Source organism: Neolamprologus multifasciatus, chromosome 9 (assembly GCF_963576455.1).
Source record: "Neolamprologus multifasciatus chromosome 9, fNeoMul1.2, whole genome shotgun sequence".
Taxonomy (NCBI): domain Eukaryota; kingdom Metazoa; phylum Chordata; class Actinopteri; order Cichliformes; family Cichlidae; genus Neolamprologus; species Neolamprologus multifasciatus.
Window position 1 is genome coordinate 11,110,642 of NC_140447.1, and position 23,333 is coordinate 11,133,974.

Here is a 23,333-nt window from a genome sequence, read left to right on the forward strand (position 1 = left end):
ATTGTTCCAGAAGTTTTGTGGTTTGTTAAGATGCAATTCTGAAAACCTAAGATGTGCTGCCATGTTCATTTTAGAGACAAGGGGCTTTCTCCTGGAAACCCTCCCAAAAAGCTACACATGCTTTGTCTTTATCTAATTGTACTGCTGTGAACGTTAACATTAAACATGCTAACTGAGGCCTGTTGCTCTTGGGTTTTTTGCAATGTCTCTATGCACTGCAGTCTGACCTTGAGGCCAGTTTTCTGTGACATTCATACCTGAGACGTTTTATGACATTTTGTTAAAACATGCTTGAACGGCTGAATCCAGACTAGCAAACTGCAAAAACGTGTAGATTATATCCACAATAGAGTGCATGCTGTATCTACTCAATAAACAATACATCTAATTATGTGTTAATGCCCAATTGAATTAAAACTATTTTACTAAATATGGTTAAAACACTGACAGACAATATAAATATATTTTTGGGATAAATTCAACCTTTGGTTCCACACTGTAAAATTGTTGATGAATTACATACTGGTTTTTTCATAGACTTCATACAATTTCTCCACCATGAAGTACAAAACAAGCAGATGGAAGCAAAATGCTTTTTGGCTTCACTTTTTAAGCCAGCAAAGTGCTGATTGTAGACATTTCTTTAATTTTCCTCTGTCATTAATTCCCCTTGCAAACTTAGTAAGACACATAATTTTTTGATAAACTGCATTCAAGCACAGGCACATCATCATCATCAAGCACATCATCTGATTAACATCAGCTGTTTTATTCACACTTCACAATCACTGTGTCATTCACAGCTGACACCCAACACTCAGTTATATTGATTCAGGTATAAGTATTATAATCTGACAGCACAAATGGATCCCTTACATGCCAACAGCTCTTGATGTATTACCTCCTCCCACCACCCCAACGTTGTAGTTTCATTAAGTTTTAGCCTGAACGGAACATTTAAGTAGTGCTTATAAAGCCAAATCTTCTCTGCTGCTTTGGATCCGTCAAAGAGCATCGCCTCCCTCCAAATCTATCAGTTTAACTCTTAGCTTTTGTGTCTGATTAAACCTTCATGTAGCAAACCAGTTCTTTACTGGTATTAATAATATTATGAGCACTGCATTCAGACTGTACCGGGGATATCCAGTACACAACCACAAAGGCTGAAAGCCTGTTGACTCATACAACTGTGATCAGTGACCAGAACAGGTACTTGCAGGCATCCAACTTAGCAACATATAATGCCCACTTGTGGACACATATTCAGCAATCCAAAGACTCAGTAAGTAGATTGCACACCTGGTTGAACCCAAAATATGAAACATATTATCACGATATTACTTCTGGGTAGTGGCAGTAGGTATTAAACAAAGACAGAGCCCGTTTAGAGGAAAGGAAGAACATACATCTTTATCAGCGTCCACTTACAAAAGGTTATCTTCCCTATTGCTCAAATGTTACCTGATAAATGTCCTGGTAACTCTCAATATTTTCACTGCGGGTGGCACATTTGTCATCGTTGAGGTGGCGGGCAGAGTAGGGCACAGATGGGAACTCCTCCTACACACTGGCGTTGACATATGAGCAGCGGGTCGGACCACACAAGCACGTGTTTGATTGATAACCCCTCGTGCGTACATCTTAACTACAGAGAGGCTGAACTCATGTGCAACGCTGGAATGTAATGAACTACAAGAAGCTTCATAGGTAAAGTTATACAAAAAGTAAGATTACCCCGCATTACTTGGGTAAAACTATTGCAATGGCAACCACTCTCTCTGCCAACTTTAAATCATACCTCCAAGCTGGTATGTGAAGCCTTTTGCGCTCACACGGGGGGATAACTCAATGAAACAGCACTGTGTGATGCATTAGTAGATTACACATTCCTGATTTGTGATTGGTGGTAGAGTATCAGCTACTTGGAGGTAGTATGCCCACTTTATAATCAACTTGTCAAATGTGACAAGGACGATCCAGTAATTAGTACATATTGTCATTCCCTGAAAATAGATGCATTCAGACAACTCGTACCTATACTGATCTGCACATTCATCACGACCCATTTAAATCTATTCTTTGTTGTATTCTTTTATTGCTGTTTTGGAACCCTTCCACAGGCTCCACTGTACACGTGTCATGTCTGCATTCAAATTTATTAAAAACCTGTAAGATAGAACAGTAGGTGTATGTGAAGGGTACATCCCTGTGCTTTTAGAAAGAAAAACACCACCACCGGTTTATGGGAGGCTCGCATGTTACAGTGTGGGCAAGCTGAGAAGAACGGCTCGAGCGAATACAAGAAAATATACAATGCAACCCTTGTATGGATCTGACGCATTGCAAAAATGTGTCCCTCGGCTGCTCTGCATCAACTTTTAAAGCGCTCCAAGTTGGGGAAAGCTTAACATAAGGACAATCTTCTCGCATCATCAGATTAATGTTTTCTCTTCTTTTGATGCCTAAATATCAGCGACATCACAAACTTTGTGATTGACGTGAGCCAAAGCACACTTCCAGTATTGCTCATACCTAGAGGACAAAAAACAATTTTATTTCCAAATCTTTAGATATGATGGCTGCTGAGGGGAGAAGTTCACCCTCCAAGGTTTACTCTCTATAATCACACAGATGGAGCCAGCCAGGGATTGTAAAGGTAAGCTAACCCAGTCCCAGCAATTTTTCCACACACAGCAGTCTGTTTGGTTTGTTTGCTGTCTCTTCAGGACTGTGGGTTTTTTTTCCCCCCACTGTTTTGACAGCCTACCATCTGCTTCAGAGCCAATCTCGATCTCATATACCTTCCCCAGTCTGTATTTACTCGGCTGACAGGACTTCAAGTTTGGGACTAAAGATAATCAGTAATGATAGTTTGACTGAAGTGTACGTGCAAATGCTGACACGTGTTTGACGCGATGATTGGAATAAAACATGACAAAAACAATTTTAATAAAATATTGTATTTAATGGCATAAGAAAGGAAGAAAACATGCTCTGATGACCTCCACCTGAAATTCAGTCAAAAAGGGCAGAAATCAATGAAGAAGTTTAAGATTCAAAAATAGCTTATGGTTACAAAGTCTGTGCTAAAAAAAGACATAAGATACAATAGGCTAGAAAAAGAAACTAAACCAAAAAAAAGCTATACTATAATAGTATATTTGTGCTACAATATCTGCAGTTAAACCGCTCCCCCCTCATTTTTTCCCCAAAGGATATGACACAATAAGGATACAAATGGTTCTGCTGGGCCACAATATCAAGCCTTGGTATCTTGAATAGATAAAGTGTAAACATAATTGTGAAGCGATAACACCATTGCAATAAACATAAGGCTTGTTCTATATATACAGTGGCATCATAAAGGGCAAATCATTTCCATATTATCATTTCATCACCATATCATCGCTCACCTGCTGACTTCACCTCTGTTTTGGCCCTCTCTTGGTATCTGTGTTGTCTTGTTTCGGTCTTGCAGATCGAGCAAATTGCTGAGAATTGTAGAGTTAAGGTCTGGGGCAGCAAATATTTTCAATTCTATGTACTACTGCAAACTATAATTCATTAATTATCTCACAGCCACGGAGTGTCATTTATTTCTGAACTTGCACAGAGCAGCTTTAGGCCACATTGGCCTTCTTCCTTGTGACACTCACTGCCTCATATGAATTTAATCTGAGTAAAGGTCTCAGCTATTTGTTCATAAATGCCAGAAGACTTCTGGCCAAAATTGACCTTATAAGAGTTTGGGTCTCTTGGTTTCCTGAGGTTGCCTCACTTACTCAGTGACATAACCATAATCATACAGACTGATAAACAGTTCACCTCACGTAGCAGGTTAAATAAAGAGAAGAGATCCAAATGTGTGGAACTGTGACTGGAGTGTTTTTGCTAACAAACCTCAGACTAAAACGTATGAGGATTTTATGCCGGGTTTTCTTCAAGCTTGCTAATTTTTGCAGCTCTTGGTAAGTGCCATACTGCAGTCTCAAGCAAACTGAAAAAATCATGACCGGGAATTCAAACTGGGACTGGCTGTCCTCTGCCTAAAGAGATCTGTACCTGAATGAACCTCGGTTCACTTTCTGATACTGCAAACAGACTAGAAAAATATAAAATATAAGCTATGAGTACATGCTTATTTCATTTTACAACAAACGTACGCAAACAAGCCAATCCAGGAAACATTTCTCAGAATAAAGGACTAATTATACAATAATAATTGTAGCATATAACGTAATATCCACAGCAAAATTTGGGATTAAAAATCTTAAAATTTTTGCTCAGAGTTGGATGAGAACGTTGACACCAAGCTTATCAGTGTAGCCAGCAGCCACTGTGAATGGTGCAATAGCAAGTGGCACAGCTGTTTGTTATTACCTGGTTGGCCCTTGCTTTATGCTAAGCTAATCTTACTGGCAGCCTCCATCAAATTAGTTTTTAATCAAACAGACTTGAAAGGTACAGCATTACATACAAGAGGAACCAATAAATGCAATCTCAAAGAGTCAAGCAGCTGAGATTGACTCAGAGATCAGAAATGAAGGTGAAAGGTAACAAAGTTAACATGTCAACTTCAGGTCAGCCTGCCAAGTGAGTTTCTCCCAACACTGCTGTTGCCGCTTGGACTGCTCCATCAACTTAGAAGACATCTTTTAATCTTTCATTGCATTATATTCAGATTTTTAATTTATTTAGATTTAATTTTTTTCTATTTTCTATTTACTTAGCTCCCACTGAATGTTTTTTTAAGCTTTCTGAGCTACTTTGGACATTATTCCAAAGCAGGAGAACTGACCTTGCTACATATCCAAATACAAACCTTTGGAATAAATAAAGTGCATCCTCATACTGATATCTTCTGACATAAAAAAAAATATCGGCAACCAAAAAAAGACCATCCCACACTTTACTAATCACATAGTGGCTAAAATATTATAAATATGAATAAAACTGAATTGATACTGAGAGACAAAAATTATCCTTTTTTTTTTTTCTTTTCCTGCAACACAGCTGAATGCAGGATAACACCTGAAGTAAATTATGCTGCAGACATCTCTGTTCATTCTTTGAGCTGAAAGACTAATATGCTGTCGACAAGCTAATTGGCTGCAGGATGCACATTAAAACACTATCAAAGTCAATAGCCTTGTTCCATTAAACAAGTTCAAATGTTGATGCATGGTTACCTCTGGAAAGAGGAAGAAAAACAGGTGGTGGTTCAGAGCTGCCAGATATTAGACAATATACTCCTGAAGGTACCGAGGACCAAAGCCAAAAGCACATCTGTGAAAGCAAGTGCCCACTTGATAAATCATCTCTCAACTACCCCTTGATGTCTGTACCATTTTCTGCACGTTCACTTACATGTCATAGCCACTTAGATCCTTTCCTTCTGTTTACCATGTTTTTTTTACCTGCACTGTATTGTTACGCTAAACAATGCACACTAATGGTTATGTTTTTAAATCCAAACAAATATCAGTGCAACCTGAATTCACACGTCGTCTTTGTTTCATCTGACAGAAAGGATACAACAACCAGAGGTTTGTCATAAAGTACGTAGCCGTTGGTTTCCTGCAGGGCTTTCTCTGCACTCTGCACACTGGGGAGTCCGACGAAGGCCTGCCCTTTCATCCGCCCCTCCTTCATTAACACAATGTCAAACCTATGGAACAGGAATAAAGACACATCATTATCATTCAAAGCTTGTGGCCTGGTTGACTCAACGCTAAGCTCTGGCTTTTCAGCATTACAAAAGGAAAATGTTATCTGCTCCTGCGAGCTCATAAAACAGCGGCTGTCGGTCATGCGTTAGTGAGACCCAGCAACCTGCAGGTTTTTATTCCAATTAATTGATTCAACTGAGTCAATATTTAGCTGGTAGAATAATTGAAACTCTGTATTAAAGTGCAGTCTGCTACCAAAACATTAGGCATGTCTAACTACACTGTGAACACAACAGGTCTATCCAGCACACAGCGAAACCTGAAACACTGAATCTCTCTTCTTCATTTCTAATCATTTGGCAACATCAGGTAAGCAGATGGACAGAAAAAGGTAGCTGACTAAATCATTATTTTAAGGTTGACTTCATCAATATAAGTACATGTTAATGACAAACAGCTGTGTAGTCACACACATTAACAATTTAAAACTGTGATGACAAAGAAATTTAGAGACGACAGAAAGCTGTCTTTAATTTTGCTGCTGCACAGCTGACTGTGAGTGAGCAGCTGCAGACAGCTGGTTAAGTTATCAAGTGACAACATTCACTCACGTTCACCTTAGTTCTCTTAGGACCCGCTTTTCTGTGCTACAGTTTATTTGAATTCACTAAAGACAAGCTGTCATTTGCATAAATCATCAATTCCCCCAAAAACCTGAGATGCTGTTGAAAATACAATTAAAAAACAAAAATCTCCCAATTTTCAAAACCCCCACAATTAACTTAAAATAGGATATTAAAAAAAATCATAATATTTGAAGGTAAAAAATGTACCATTTTAAGAAAAACATTAGCTCAATTTGAATCTCCCCCCATTTATGAACGAGACCCAGAGACACTTGAACTTGTCCCTGACCCAGAGTGGGCACTTCACCCTTTTCTGGAACCATGGTCACAGACTTGGAGGTGCTAATTGTTATTCCCACCACTTTGCACTCAGCTGTGAATGTCTCCAGTGCGAGTGGCAGGTCACCATTTTTGGAAAACATGCACCCTGCATACCCCATATATGCATATATAAAGGTTTTAGAGCAACAGCTCTCATACAGACGACATATTTTGCATATTTCAGCAATACGATGCTAAACTGCATCCTGCACAAACATCTTTGTAGATGACTTCAGACCTTTCCCCAACTGAAAACATTTTGCACATCATAAAATTAAAAAAACATGAAAGCCAACAGGAAAATATGAAAGTTCAGGACTGTTGAGCAGCTAGAACTCTAAATGAGAATATAATGGGACAACATTCCTCTCCCAGCAGACCAACAGCTGGTCTCCTCAGTTCCCAGATGTTTGCACATTGTTGTTAAAGAAGAGTGAATGCGACACCATGTTAAACACGGCCCCACAACAACTTTCTTATACATGTTGCTGCCTTCAAATTCCAAATGACTCATTTTTTTTTCCTTGAAATTGAACATTTTCGCAGTTTAAACACTCAAAATGTTTTCACTGTTGCAAAAAAGCTGGTGTTCAGAACTCTTTTTCAAAGGTGTTGAGGTCACTAATTGTTGTAAACGCCAAAGAAAAAAAAGAAAAAAGCCAAACAGGTCACTAAAGTGAGAAACTGATTGGCTCGCAGAGTTGCAATTTCCTTTTTATCACCTGAATCTGTGTTTAGAGTCTGTCCTCAACATAAGCTCGGTTTGATGACTCAGGTGGAATATTCATTTGAAGTAGTGCTGATGCACAAACATAAAAACGTCCCTCATGATCTCTACATCAGTTTAGGTGCTTATTAATAACACAAGACAGTGTCAGCATGAATAACTAAAAACTCTCAAGAGAAAGTGACAAATTGCTAGAGTCAAAAAATAGCTCATGAAGAGAAACTTGGGGGGGAGTGAATCACAAGTTGTGTTAATATGAAGTAAAGACATGATACGGAGGATTGATGTTAACATACATGTTCCTCTCCTCTTCTGACGAGAGGTTGATGTATCTCCCGTAGATGTACTTCAGCTCCTGAATGACAAATAATAAACATTAGCAGCAAAAATGATTAGGATTTTATTTATTTTTTTATGATGCATCATTACAAAATTGAATAAATATTAACCCAAAATGTTGATGACACATTTGCTTCGCACTTAATTGAGTCTCTCTGCGAACTAGAAGGCAACAAAGTAGCTTATTGGATAAATCAGCTTGACACAGCGTGGAGGTTAACGGTGGAGGTTAAGGCAGCCTGACCTTCAGGTGAGCCCAGAGACGCCCACACAGAGAACACTTTCACTGCCACCTTTTTTCTCACCTTCACCAGGGCCGTTACTCACAGCTGTGAGCTACGGCTAAGAAGGCCTGCGAATTCCCTTAACAGCTTCCGTATCAAATGTAAGGGAAGAAATATCACCATTTTCCCAGGAAGCATAGGGTCAAACAGTGGTAATGTATGACATCATCCTGATATAATGCATTGCAAGAACACCTTTTATGAGGTAGTGGCACCCGTTATTTGTAGCCCCACCAACTATCACTGCTTGGCATCATCACTAGGATTAGAAAAGTAAAGCTTTGCTAGAAAAACACCCACAACCCGATTTCTGCACATCAGTCCATGGATGCTTTATGCAATAGCATAGTTAAGTTATCCTCAGGCTTCTAAAACAAGACATTTTTAAAGATAACTGATGCTATGCCAACTTAATATATAGGACGATGATCCCAGACTCTCATGAAACAACTCCAGTGAACCAAACAACTGCATAAAAGTGGATCAAAGAGCTAAAATTGGACCTACCTTCTCTTCCACTTGCTTTGCAATGTTCTTCACGTATAGTCTGCAGGTTGGCTCGCCAGGTTCATAATTTTTAAACACAGACATCCTTTTTATCTCTGTTTTAAAAGAGAGAAGGAGGGGGTGCCTTGATGCAAGGTGAATTTCAAAAAAACAGGTACAAAGGATCACAGGGCTGCCTATACCAAAAAAATTTAAATAAATTCAAAGTCGTTGCAACTCAATACCATCCGCTCAATGTTTTATTTAAGACAGGATGGAGAAAGAACTAGGCTTAGAAGCTCCATGACTTTAATGATTACATGTATAAACTTGTTTTTCAGTGTAATTGGGCATATCGTGCGTTAGCTGGTGTACACGTGCTTCTAAAAACACGGCGTCGAAGAACGTGAGACGTAAAGTATTGGTTGGATAGCCCAACTATTTAATAAAGGTCAACCTTTCTGTCAAATTTGCTCTCATGCCAGGGAGAAACAAAACAAGTTGTCTAAAATGGTTTAAATATACATGAAAATGTGCATTTTTCCACATTTAAACCTATGTAAATGGCCAGCAGAGCCAGAGGAATGTCAGTGTTTATTTGGAGGTGTGTTTTCACCTATTCAACTAAACTAAACAGCTAACCTGACCTGCAAAGCCGAGTAGACCTGTAAATGATAATTCTGTCTGTGAGTCACTGGATAAATTGTAAATAATTACGATAACAGAATCTTAAAATCACAACCTCATTAGAGAAAATGACTTGTAATCATCATCATCTTCCCTACAACCCTGCTAATGTCAGTAATGTTGATCATTTTTGGCCTTCCTGAGTAATGGAAGTTTCAAAGTTTTATATAACACACACCAACAGCTAGATAGACAAAAGCACTGGGCCACCTATCAGATCAGTCTTTGAGCTGATGTCTTATGAGTCAGCAGAGCGTTGGTGACTTTTAGCCACTATACGCCTCAGCACTCAGCGCCACCGTTCTGTAAATTTATGTGGCTGCCACTTTGTTCCCGACACGCTGTGGTTCCTAACCGCTTCCACTTTGCAATAATACCACTTACAGCTGATTGTAGAGTATCTAGGAAGGAACTGATCGGCGGCAACAAGTATTACAGTCAAGCTACTTTCGGCTGCTCACTTGTCACAAGGGGCTGCCGCAGTAGGAAGCTCTGCATGTTTGATTTGGCAGCTTTACGGCAGACGCTCTTCCCAACGCAACCCACAAAGGGGCTGGAATTACCACCAGAACAAAAACTCTGGCTGGAATTGAACCAGTGACCTTTTGCCTGCCAAGCAAACATGTGAACCACTAAAGGTAGACTGCACGGCTAGGTTGTTGATTCTACACAGGGGAACGATGTTACTTTACTCCCTTATCTCGTCTTAAAATGTTTCAGATTAACAATGTGCTGATGCTGAATGCTTTGATATTTTGCACTCAAAAAAAAAAGGTGAGTGTAATATTAGATGGTCACAGTCAGTAGAAGCTCATTAGAGGCAGGGTTTTGCAATGCCAGAAGAAAATTCTGTTCCATATTTACCACCAGCTCCTGTTTCTGTGAAGGATTTCTTTCAAGGCAGATTTTCCACAATTTGCACTTCGTTTTTGTTTTAGCCATGATGCCTCTCAGCTAACTGGCAGTTTACGCTAATATGCATTTCAAAGTATCTACTGCTTCTACTCTACTCGCATCTAAACAAAGGAGGGAATCAGAATATATTACAGCTCCTTGAAATAGAAAGCAAGGACTTCTGGAAACTGACACGGCAGCTGATGCACAATAAACTGGACCAACAGAACAACAGTTCCACTGTAGTCACATAGCTAACCTATGTTAGCATTTTTGGATCGTTTCTTACTGATTGATTAATCTGGTAAGTATGAAAATGATGCGACTCAGATCCTATGGCCTTTGCAGTGACCAGATCACACCCTGCATCACACTATGCATTTTATCCTTACAAAGACTTTGAATCGATGACACGCTGATAGCACGAGGTGGCCCAACCCCTTTACTAAGAGACTTTATGTTGCCTTTTCCTTTAATCTGTCACATTTCTGTGCGTTACATTTACCATCTCTTGACAGCCGTCCTTTCTCCAGCTCCTTCCTCGAGATGACATCTGAGACGAGATCCTGCTCGTTGTCGCTGCGCTCCTCCTGCTGCTTTGATGCCTGCGTGCTGAAGTAAAGCTTCCCAAAACCTTTAGCCTCTGCTTCCTCCCGATTGCTGCTGGACTTGATCTCGCTCTGATCCACTTGAATGGACGATGCTAAGGGAGAAAAGTGTAAGCGTGCTAAAACCTGTGTATCACATCGTTACATTAATTATGCACGGATTTCTCATGTGCCACTAAGTTAGATCTGCTCAACCGCTTTATGGTATCAAAAACAGGAGGATGACACTCTCCCTCTAGCACAGTTGAGGTTTTCAAAGTGTTTACCAGTAGCAGATGGTGAAATAATCACTTCCAAAATGTTTATCCTCTTCAGTAAACAACACCAGCTCTGGATGGGGATGGGAGGGTGGAAGCAAATCCTCTTGGTCACAATTAGTTTAACATATTGATATTTAAATTTCTCACTGTGGCATCAGTATAATCCGAGTTGGAAATAATGATTTCTTTGTCGGGATTAATACAACAGGGTTTCATACGGCAAAGAAATAATGAAAAAGGTGAAAGGTTAAACTTGGTGGCGCTGACTACTGGAAGACGAGCAAACATAAGCACATTCAGTCTCTGTGAAATAAAGAACTGTAATCAAAATTCCCTCCTGTTTTGCAAACATGAGTTTGAAAGGCGGTGGAAGGATAACTCTTTTGAGGAGCACATGAATGCACGCGCACACACACACACACACACACACACACACACACACACTCACATGTTGTAGATGGAATTACTAAGAGCAGTGAGCCTCTACAAATCCGAGGAGGGTGGGGGGAGTTGTCACCCACGCAAGGTGTATGTGTGTGTGCACTGGAGCAAGCAGCGTTGGGGAGCTTTTCTGATACACTCTCTGCAGAGAACTAGATCGCTGCTTTCAAAATTATCCTCCTCCTTATCTACCCCCACCTCCCCTTTTCATTTAAATAGCTTGTTTATCGGATCCCACACCTCCACTTCCCCAAAACAAGACTAATCCAAAAAGCCACCTGTCATAGTTTATCTTTCCCCTGCCTTTAGGAAATCTTTTGTGTTTGACTTTGAGATCTATTTTACTTCGCAGGGGCTTGCCAGAGAGTGAAGTTGTAGCTAGAGAGCAGGGAGATAAGGCAAACGGGGAAACTGCACAGCTGACAAGTAACACAGACTGTGCCCTCAATGACATTTGCTCATACAGATAATGGTTAAACCTTTTTGGTGGCAGTTTCTACCGTGATATACTGCTGTGTAACACTTGGCTGCGACTTCGTCCATGGTGCGGGCTTTAACTTATGTCAATAGGAACATCAAAACACCTCCTGCATCAATGTGATAATAAACATGATGTATAGTAATAACTAAATCCCTACACTGCCTCTGCTGCACAGAAGGACATAAGCAAACCCATCTTTAAACTTTTGCGATGCATTTGGAGACTGCAGCATTGGTCTGATTTATCTTAACGGTAACTATAAAAGTGGCTTTTTGCATGTCTTAATACAACTTAGCCTTTGTTTCTCACATGCTAGAGATTTAACAATTTTCCACATCTGTGGCTCAGTACACATGTGGATTTTTTTTTTTTTAATAGTATACACAATAGTAAATAGTAAACACAATAATAAATGTGTTTAACTTTTTTTCTTTTGGCAGCAATAAACATGACAGTTTACTTATTTTAATTTAAGACATGTTTTATTTTAATTAAGTTTAAAAAAAATTTATTTAATGTAAAATTATATTTTGTTTTAATTTACTTTTAAATTCTTCAGTTGCTGAAGGGGCTGCATAGTTTTCATAAATTTCATAGTTCAGAATAGCTATAATTGTACCAGATGGTTGATTCAGTTAAGTTGGACTAGACTGTAATACAAACCGTTCAGTTTGTCAACAATAAAACTGAAATGAGAGAAAGACTGAGTGTGAGACTTTGATATTAGATAAAATGAATATTGATAAAGTTTACCTTTATATACAGAATCTGAATATCGCAAAGTATTTTAAAAAATTGCAATAATATCGTATCGTGCGTTAAGTATTGTGATAATATCGTATCGTGGGATGTATGGTGATTCCCACCTCTAAAAGCTATATGTGTGATCATGGTTAACTAGCACAATCAACATTGGAAACTGACTAATTAACATTGCATCATTACATAGTTGTCATGGCGGCCACTTCTCATTTCTTAATGATGTCATATTTTAACACTGCTTATGCTAATATAAAACACGCAGTAAATGTCTGGAGCTTTTCTACTCTACCTAAACACTCAAAGCGCTTTACACAACTTTCATCATTCACCCATTCACTTTTATTCATGCACATGCTCTCTGTCGAACATGCACACACATTCATTGGTGCACTGGAGATCAGCTCTGGATTAGGGTCTTAATCAGGGGTATTTGACGTGCAGACTGGAAGCAGCCTGGGATCGAAGAACCAACCTTCCGATTAGTAGATGACCTGTCCTACCTCCTTCTACAGTTTATGCTCTTCACCTTTATCACATTTCTACATCCTCATAAAGTTTATTAGTAACTCACTGAGAGCTCTATAGCTCTGGCAGCAGGTTGGAAGAAGCAAATTATAGAGATCATATTTTATTGTTGGAAGTATTAAATCCACCTTTAGCAAAGATCTGGATATCCCTCTTTGGAATCACACTAAAAGTTAAGCAGCGATTAAAAGTAAAAATAAATAAATCTTTCTTGTGATAATTAAGCACAAGCATTTGGATTGTACCTTAAAATGTAAATAAATTAAAAACAGATCATTTACTGTGTGAAATGATTCCTGTCATTCTGTAATCATATTATGTTACATTGATCATCGTCTGTGCCTCAAGCTTTCATGTCTTGTGCATAACTAAACACAAACAAATTACGGTCTTGCAAAGCCACCTGTGGTTGATGGACGACTTCTTCTATCTCAATTTCCTTTTCAAACAGTAACTCTGGCTGAAGTGTATCTTTCCAATGTCATCAGTACAACTTAAATAAGTTGATTAATGAATCAGTCAAGAGAAGGACCAACAATAATTTTGATAACTGGGACAAAAAGTCTCAATTTCAGTCTTGTACCTTTTTTGTTACCATTTCTATGAACCCTTCAACAATTGCAGGCTCCTTTATCTCAGCTCTGTTTGTCCTTTTCAAAAATCACACCACAACTGATTAACTACTCTAAACTTCCTCCTGCTTTCCTCTTTATATTACTCGAAACTGAATATCTCTCGATCTTCAGTTTCAAAGGCATCAGCTTGGAAACTGTCATGACTCAAAAAAGCTCAATCCAGTAAAACTAGCCAACATAATTGACAGTAGAAATTGTGGGAGGGACGATTACCTTTGCCTTCGTCGTCTTCAGGCTGAGCTGGCCTACTTCCTTCAACAGCAGCTGCTACATCCGGAGCTGAAATGCGGAACTCGATTTTCCTCGGACCGGCGGCGTGGGGCTGCTCAAACACATCCGAGGGCTGCAGAGTCGCAGCACTGAGGACAACAAAGACAATCACTGCTACCCTCAACTGCAATCTCTAAAAATAACCTACAATAAAACTGAGCTCCTGAGCTCCTTACGGTTCAGGATATTTTGTTCTGGTCAACCTGAGATATTTCCCAGTCCACAAACATGTGGCCAGGAGACTGTGTGTTTGTGTATATTTATAGTTTAGTAACAGAGTTTGTGGCCTGTCATTAAGGGAGTGTGTGCGTGTGTGATGCTGAAACAATAAGTCTCCGAGCCGCACGAGGCTGTGTTTATGAGGAAGACTTATTATCTGGAGGTTTTTGTCCTCTCTCTTTAGCTGCCTGTGAATACTGTCCTGAGATGAGCTATGCGTGAGGACTGTGACATGCATGAGTGCCTTTGGTCTACCTCTGAGAGTCTGGCTTGGGAGCATAGAGTAGATCCTTGATCCTGGGCTTCTTTCGTTTTGAAGCTGTTTTTGGTCTCAAGGGTCGCTTGCATGCTTGGTTGACCAGGCCCATCAGACGAACAATCCTGAAATAAACCAAGCATAGGGAATAAGGGGGAAATTGTCCAACTTGGTCCAAAAAAAAAATCTAAAGCTAGTACTGTAATCACACATTTGCAAATGTATATGGAGAGTTAAATATCCGCTGTAATCAGATTTAGAAATGTATTAAAAAAAATTCTCTAAATTTATATTCTGATTTGTAAATGTGCATCATTGATTTTCCAGGTCTCTGGAGCTCAGCTGGAGGGCTGGGACATCACTTTGGTGATTATCTTCTACAACACGTCAGTCTAAAATCATCCATAGGTGGTCAACTGGGAGGAGACCTGGTGACCGCAAAGACAATAGTATATGATTCACACTAGTTTTTTTTTTTTTTACTCATCAGCCCATTCAGCAAGTCCTCAGACCCTAACACTGGAGGCACAGCCGTTCTGGAAGATACCACTCCCATCAGGACAGGAATGTTTCATCACACCATACAGGTGATCATTCAGAGCAACTTCATATCGATTGGCAGTGACCCAAACCATGCCAGTATCATTCCACTGACAGCCAGCCAACGCCGTCGATGTAAGGTTCAAAGATTCATATTTGCCCTTTAGTTTGTCACCTGCTGCTAAAGTGGAGCAAAAGTCAGACACGAAAATCTTTGCATTTACACAACTGTGGATCTACACGAGCTTTATGCATATTTAGAAAATATGACAGGGAGTGAGATACAGATGTGAAAGTCTCCACACACGTTTGCAACTAATTCTAGTCACTCTTTTCTCTAGAAAGATTAATACTGATGAATAATATGTTAATACGCCGGCATGACCGTTAGCTATGATGAGGTGCAAAACTATCTGAAAGCCAGTCTGACTGCATCAAACAGTGTTTGTGCTGCACTCCGTCGTCGCCCCACCTCTCTTTGTCTTCGTCGTCTCCACTCTCATACTCGGATTCTTCCTCGCTGCTCATTTCCATCTCCTCCTCTGGTAAAGGGGGATAATCGGGAGGGAAGGGAGGAGGCATGGGGATGGGTGGAGCAGGAGGCAGGAGTTCAAACTGCGGGAAAGAAAATTACATGGCTTAGCATACAAATGGGAGAAGCGATGGCTGATTTTGATTTTAAATTAAATACAGATATTTTGAAATTCGACAACAGTCAAAGGAGACGACTTTACGGTACTAAAAACAACAATTATTTTTGCAGTTCAGCAACCTGACGACCAGCTTCTAATAACTAAGAAAATATAAGAAAATGGGCGCACAATAGAACCAACGTGTCAGAGGAAAAAAGGAAACTCCTAGCAGAGCTGGACACAGCATTCCTGGACATTTTGCATGAGAGAGGATCTCTCCCTTCACATCCTATCAATTGTTTCTTTGTCTATGACTTTGACATTTTGAACATTGGAATTTCCTTGAATATTGAGCATCATTGCGCTGCTTCTGAACCACCATCTCAGTTACATAAATATAAAGTTTCTGTTTAATTAAAACTCTATTCAATTCTTGATTCTCTGTCTCTGCTGTTTTTGCTGCTTGCATGTGTACAGTATATGAACCCTTTTGTAATCACTAAGGCTGGAAAAGACGAGTGAAAGCCTGACTTTAATAATTAACAGACCCTCTAATAGCAGCAGCCTCCATCAGACCTTGGCTGTAGCTGCTTCTGACACTTCCAAATGGTTTTTGGCATCTTTTTGGACCGTTGCTCTTTACAAAGCCGTTTCAGTCCATCAATATTTCTGGGAGGTTTTGATTGAACACCATTCCTCAGGTCACGCCACAGAATCTAAACCGAGTTAAGGTCAGGTCTCTGTCTTGCGAGTTTCATCCTTTTAACTATCCTTCTGTTGATTTACTCGTGTGCTTTTTGTCACTGCCCTGTTGCATCACCCAACCTCCCCTAAACTTCAGGGCATGGACATCTTGCCTGCATTTCTCCTGTAAAATTCATTATTCCTTCAATGATAGCAAAGGAAAGTGTTTTGGGACAGGCGGTTGATTTTCTTTTCTCTTTTCCTATTTTGCAAACCTTTTTTGTGGACTGTGGCGCTTTGGGGTGTCCTTCCATTAACACAATTCTTTCTCAGCGCTTTTCTTACAGAGACATCAAAAAGGATTTCACAAGTTTACCAAGAGATTTCTGCAGGTAGTTTTATGTTACCCTCGGGTTGTTTTTTCACTTCTTGCAGGACTGCACACTGTGTTCTTGTATGATCTTTGCCCACTCCACTTCAGCTAAAGTAGCAACCTGTCCTGAATTTGTCCTATTTGTAGGCACTTTGCAGACTGATGAGCACTCAGGTCTTTAGAACGGCCGTTGCAGCCTTTTCCAGCTTTGGGTATAAAGCCTGCTGTGATTTTGTTGAGGTATGGTTCGTGCCAACCAATCATTTGAGGGAAGAGCTCAATGTGAATATTTACTCATTATTTTTCCCTGTTTGTGTATTATTAGTTTACTCAGACTGTGTCTGAATAAAGTACTCATAAAATACCTTTTATCAGTACTCAGTGTAGAAATACTGATCATACCAAAGGGTTCCTGCATCTGAAAGTGTGACGTGAACACATGAAATTTCTGATGATTAATAAACAAGCTAACTAGTACGTTTGTATATTTATATGTGCATTTTGACAAAAAAAGAATATGAACTATGAATGGAGAGAAAGTAGGAATATTTCAGCTGATCTGGGAAAAGTGCTCACATTTACTGCTCAAACATGTTCTTTTTACATTTAAGAACTTTCAGTCTCTGTATTTGGGAAAGTCAAAAAATTAAGGATCTATAGTTCTGCTCATCAACCTAAAGACACACAGCTGAGTGTTACTGCCTTAACAAGCTGTCTAACTCTGAGAAGAACATTTTGTGAAACATAACACCTGCTTCTTTTTTTTTTTTAAAGCAAAAATCTTCACATTTACACACTTGAAAAGAGCTTTACACTCAGTGATGGTGTACAGAAGCTTACCATGGGTGGTCTGGCTGTGATTGGGCCAAAAGGACATGGCAAATTCATCTTGTTCATCAGATGAAGTACCTGTATAGTTTGAGATATGAGTTTGAGAACAGTGAAAATTCATACCACAGACTGGCGGGAGAGAGAGCAGGTAATATAAATATATATTGCCGCTCTCAAACAGGCAGCCGGAAACTCGGGCTCCATATGTAAAACAGATTTCCAGGCTTTCGCATACAAATACGAGGATCAAGGTGAGATTGAGGCTTGAGTGAGATGCCTACGATGAGGCAGAGCACTGGGAGAGCTTCTCCGAAACACACTAGCACCACCAAGCCGCTGACACGGGGAACAGCAGCAATTAAAATCCAGGCAGCGCGGCTCCCAGGGAAATGTTAAACCCATAACTCATGCCGCCCACTTATGGTTTATTATTAATACTTGCTTCCCAAATTGAGATTTAAAAGGCAAATGTTTGCTGTTTGATCTTTAAGAGCCTGGATGCAGTTCAAAAACCTCTGGGACACTTATTCCAGAATCATATTCCTATTTTACAATATAAATGTACGGACTCAAAATGCTGTCACATTAGCTTGAGTTTTTTCTTTCCTGCACCAATTCCCACTTACCAAAAATGAACACAGGGACATCATTATTATTATTATGGCCAGCATCTGCGCATCAAGGTAAAATAACAAATAAAACCACACAAAGGAAGCTGTGTTTACTCACTTGAACATAAAACTTTGGCACGCTCATGAGGGCGTGTGTTATATTTGTCAGAATGCCATTAGAGGGTGGTGGATATAAATATTTCAAAGTGGGATTTGATTGAAACTTCAACCTGTAGGAGACAGAGAGAGAGGGGGAAAAAAGAGAGTTAGTTTAAACCTGCAACTCCCTGCCTTAAATACAATAAACCCTTCACTGAAAAACAGTCATGAGAAAAAAAAAAAGTATGGAAATTAGCGTGGAAACAACTGACGTTTTGAATACATCTGAAGGAGCAAACACTTGATCCATTTCAAATGAGTGCATACAGATGAAGGTGATGTACAAATTCAGTCATTTTCTCAATTTCTATACACAAAGCAGTCAAACGGGAACGAAGCATGTTCACTTCTATATTTATCTCCTTCACCTTCAAATCTAAAATTGGAATCCAGATTAAAGCACGAGTGATGTGAGTCTGCTCAGGGGAACGACAGGTGGAAACGGTCTGAAGCCAAGAAATCCTAGAAAGGACTAAACCACACTTGGCCGGTGACCAGACAGGAAAACACCCAACCTTTAGGAATAATGTGCTCTGTACTAGCAAATCAAAAACATAGTGTTTTGGGGTTACGCTGTTAGTTTATGGCTTTACGGAGCATGTAAAGCCATAAACTTGCAGTCTCTGATTCAACTGTAAAGTCGGCATCACACCAAGGACTGCTTGAAGATCATTTTCGGCCATCTGCTCCAAGAATTAATGCTGAACCAGGGGTGACTTTTGAAGAGGATAATGATCCTAAGAACAGCAGCAAATCCACCAAAAAATGGTTTCGGCATGAGAAGGAATGGTCTAGTCAAAGCTCAGATTTAATCCCACTGAAAATGTGGGATTAAATCATGCAAGAAAACCCTCAAACATCCTGAGAATGAATGAATATTGCATATAAATTGGTCAAAAGTTAAAGCAAGACGATGTCAGAGACTAGCAGACAATTATGTAACACGTCCCTGTTTTGTTTTTTGTTCTTTTTATAAGCACTGCTCAAAGATAATCAAGCCTTTGCTTTCTCAAATACTTTTTACGTCTTCACATGACTATATGTCAAAACAACAGTCACACATCAGTGTGTGGCCCAGCCAGTGGCCCTACCTCTTGCTAGGAGGCCTATCATTAAGATTAAAAGCACAAGCCATGACGTGTCAGCACAGCAAGGCTGGTCCTTGGGAAATAGATTTCTTAAGGTGCCAATCTACACAGCGTGGGACAACAAATTCACCTACACTCAAGACTAATGAGCAAAGACTGAAGGCAGGGGAGAGTTATTTAATTTGCCACTAGAAACAGCAGTTAAAGGTGCGGAGGCCTGGTAAATGGTGCCTTAACAGCACTCCAACTCACCTTCGTCATCATTTGATTTTGTGAATGTAGATTCTGTTGTGTCGCGGCTTGAAGCCACATGTCATCAGCAAGATGTTTTTCCCACAAACATTTCTCCTTTGTTCCAGCGCTCAACCGACACACAACTTCTCCAATTAGAATGAAAGCAAGCTGAAGTTAAGGACTCTTAACCACAGAGCCCGACCAATACTGATATTTAAGGATTTTAAAAAGTCATTCTGATCTTTTTAACCACTGTTTTTTGTTTTGGGTTTTTTTAGATTTTCCAAACATTTACTACATGTAGTCATTTATTTACCTGACTTGACTGGATCAGCTGGTTGTTGTGCTTGTGGTTCCAAACATGTGCTTCTTGTGTTTAAAATTGAAAAACAGGGATGTTGCAAAGCGCCCTCTGGTGGGCAAACTATGAAACATCAACACTCATAACAAAGTTGAAGGGTGTTTCTCCCATTTCCGCTTTACTTTTAAAACGTTCCCTTACCGACCATTATAAATGCAGCTAATATTATTGGTCGCTAGGAGCAAACAGCTAGTAGCGGTCGCCGATAAAGTCGGACTGTGGTTGCATGCCTCTCCCAGCTCAGTTTTTTCCAGTTTGCATCAATGTGAAAATTTTAAGATGATTAAAATCTCCCCTTCTGCTCTTTAATTATTAATGGCCAGAAAAAAAAAATACAAGTTTTGCAGCGCATCAGCATATCACAGTGAAGCTGACCTTTGCCCACAAAAACCCAATCAGCTCATCCACGACTCCCATAAAAAAAAAATAATAATAATTTAAATCCATTGTGGCAACTCAAACCAGCAAGTGCAGCTAGCAGGACATCTCAATTTGTCCCTAATCCAACCTTTCTACAAGCTCTAACACACCTAAATGCAATATACTCGTCTAACCAGACAGCACATTCTCTCAATTTGTGCAGACTAGTATTAGAATATGGAGCTCTTAAGTCTGCTGTAGCAGCAGCAAGACAAACTGTCAGAAATGGAGTGAAAGGTATCAAAGACCACCTGGTCCCACCAACTGGCAGGACAGACGGCCTGTCAGGCGCTCAGTGGCGGCCTGGCTATCTAATTGGACACAAGGCGTTTGACAGCTCCCAACTACAGCTCTCAGATTCTCATCCAGGTTTACTGTCAGCCAGCCTCCAGGCAGTTTCTGCATAGCCAAACTGGCAACACTCTGACCGCAGTTTGGAGAACATGTGTCACACATGCATATTTAATCGAATAAGACAGAGTTTGGGCAGGTAATGACTCACAAACTCTGGATAATGGGAGACAGGGCCTGTCACCAAAATACAGAATGCGATATAGTGTTTTTGTTTTCTTTTTTTAACCCCACAAAATGGCAAAAAGAACAAAGACTAGAAATCTACAAGGTATCTAATGAATAATGCACTAGAGAATAACATCAGCCAAAAAAATAAAATAAAATAAAAAACAAAACAAGTGATAAAAATAAAATGTTTTCTTCCCTCATGTGACACCAGCTTCATGATGACATGCTTTCATTCTTACCCGAGACTCGGTGCAACGCCCGTCTCTATGATGGGAATATTTGGCTGTTTGCTCTCCTGCTTCTTCTGCTCTTGTTTGACATTTTCACCACTACAGAAAGGCAGAGGGGAGGTTCAGACCACTACAAGGGATGCAATCATCCGCTGTTAACTGACAGAGATATTAACAGTCCATCAATTTACATAAGAATGAAGGTCTGTGCAGCCCGGGGTTATTCAGACAGCTCACCTTTCTGACACAGGCAGGTCCTTTAGCACTGTTATGTGATCTTGGCCTTTTGCAAACTCCACAATGAGTGTCTGATCAAGAACCTCTAACTGATGGAGTCTGCTTAGAGCCTACAAAAAAAGATGTTAAGGGGACTGAAAAAGACTGTACAGGACAAAGTGAGAGAAAAACCAGAGGAAGTCTCAAACAAAACTCTTACCCTTGCCGCTGACTTTTCACTCCTAAACGTTGCAAAGGCTGCATGTTTCTGTGGAAATGGACAAATATGTTCAGGCTGCCTGGCAACTCAAATGAACGTCGGGATGATACAGCTCATGGGATAATCTGTGAGGAGAAACGTACCAAGCGGCCCCTGTTTGAGAAGACTCTGACTGACTCAGCTCCGAAATACTTCAGGAGGTCTTCCTTCTCTTCCTCGCTGAGCTCAGCTGGTAAGTGGTGGACAAGCAGTGTTTTACTGCAGTTTGTTTGGACTGGGTCTTCATTCATTTTGCTGCAGGACGTAAGAGAAATGGCAGCAAGTTAACCTCACAAACCTCCATCAGTGAGCAGCACTCACCTCCTGTGTCCAGTGATAACCACTACCTAATAAGCAACCTTTCACCTAAAAGAGCAATTTCACAGGCTAACTGGTGATGCAATGCCTCTTGATACTGTCTGCCCCACTGATGCCTTTGACCGGCCTTATGTTCAATATCTAAATCGTTTAATTTGGTGCCAGCCTTCGCATACAATCATATATAATAGTCCTGTGACCATACGAGTAGTGAAGATTTAGGTTACACCAGCTACAGCACATCAGTCTGATACTAACGCTGATGTATTAGACTGGACATCTGACACGTGCTTCTAACGGGCTGAGCAAGCCTCTGTTTAACCCCAAGCAATCGAGAACATGTGTGTGACTGCAGGCTGAGGTACTAGGTTTATTTAGGCTCATTTATAGAAAAACGTTGGTATTTATTTAAAGAAATGATGCCGAATTAATGAATGAATTATGGTCATTTTTTTTTAAAAAAGCTGAAGTGAAGCGATATAGGACGTGCTGCTTAGCCAAAGCCAAGTTTAATATGCCTTTCCTCCAATAGCTGCTCTACTCCACGATGACTAAGTCCTTACCGTAATGTGCCGCTAACGCTGGTGCTACACGGAGCTAACGTTAAGCTAATTTAGCTCAGCCTTTATATGTTCTGGACACTTTCCGGAACCGAAGTAAAGATTTTAAAACATAAAACAGAGTTCCGAACCGCAATAAACCTTTCTGATCAGAAACTTGCCTCCAAAACCAGCCAGTAAACAAACCCACTTCCGTACTCTCTTCTTCTTATACCATTTGACAGCATCAGAAATGTGCATTAGCGCCACCCTGTGGACTGGAGTATAAAACGTCTAACTTCTTTTTGCGAGTCCCCTTCCTCCGGGACTCTCGTACAGAACACGCATATATATAAATATAATTTTAAAAGGTACTAATATTTAATATTTGATAGTAATACATAGCTCACTGAAGCTTCTTTCATCACTTATTTGAAAGCTAAAGCGCTAGTGTTTATTATGAAGGAAATACCGGAAGTAGTTGCTGTAGTCATTCAGTTAGACCACTATAGAACATACACGGTAACAATAAATGGTTAGTTTTGGTCTCATGTTTTATAGATGAACTTAAATTATAGCTCGCATTCTGTATTCCTTGTTTCTCTAGTGCGCATCATTTTAATACTTAAATCAGGGGAGTGAAGACTGGGAGGCAAACCTGAGCAAAGCAGTAGAATTAATAAGCAGATAACGTGTTACAGTAAAGACTGACATGATACCTTATTTCCCACAGAGATGGCTACTTGAAGATGTGTGTTTTTATCGTCCTCTAGTGGTTACAATGAATGACTAAATTCGTCAAGCCAAAGGTGAGAGCACACAGACA

The 23,333-nt window shown here is 39.9% G+C and overlaps 1 protein-coding gene across 3 annotated transcripts; it reads right to left on the bottom strand.

Annotated features, from left to right (window-relative positions):
* Nucleotides 1-2,944: 2,944 nt before the first annotated feature.
* On the bottom strand, nt 2,945-22,767 carry rnpc3 (RNA-binding region (RNP1, RRM) containing 3). Of its 3 annotated transcripts, none has more exons than XM_085173037.1 (16): nt 22,690-22,767; nt 21,755-21,905; nt 21,612-21,659; nt 21,413-21,522; nt 21,185-21,274; nt 18,280-18,391; nt 17,560-17,628; nt 15,503-15,645; nt 14,490-14,615; nt 13,959-14,104; nt 10,539-10,736; nt 8,474-8,568; nt 7,640-7,698; nt 5,536-5,668; nt 3,414-3,491; nt 2,945-3,008 (listed from the first exon to the last, which is right to left on the bottom strand). In XM_085173037.1, the coding sequence occupies exons 2-15, from the start codon at nt 21,899-21,901 to the stop codon at nt 3,423-3,425; spliced, it is 1,545 nt and encodes a 514-aa protein (XP_085029163.1). In that variant the 5' UTR covers nt 21,902-21,905; nt 22,690-22,767; the 3' UTR covers nt 2,945-3,008; nt 3,414-3,422. The 3 variants fall into 3 exon arrangements, with proteins under 3 accessions (XP_085029163.1, XP_085029161.1, XP_085029162.1); XM_085173035.1 differs by having other exon boundaries at nt 2,945-3,273; XM_085173036.1 differs by lacking the exon at nt 22,690-22,767 and adding an exon at nt 22,532-22,683 and having other exon boundaries at nt 2,945-3,273.
* Between the last annotated feature and the right edge of the window lie 566 nt (nt 22,768-23,333).

What these genes read in the sequence shown, in the direction of transcription:
- rnpc3 (XM_085173037.1), bottom strand. Translation starts at nt 21,901, where the DNA reads ATGAATGAAGACCCAGTCCAAACAAACTGCAGTAAAACACTGCTTGTC. An exon ending in TCTCAAACAGGGGCCGCTTG is followed by an intron (nt 21,660 to 21,754) that starts GTACGTTTCTCC and finishes CCATTTCCACAG; the next exon opens with AAACATGCAGCCTTTGCAAC. An exon ending in CAAAGCAAGTGGAAGAGAAG is followed by an intron (nt 7,699 to 8,473) that starts GTAGGTCCAATT and finishes TTTGTCATTCAG; the next exon opens with GAGCTGAAGTACATCTACGG.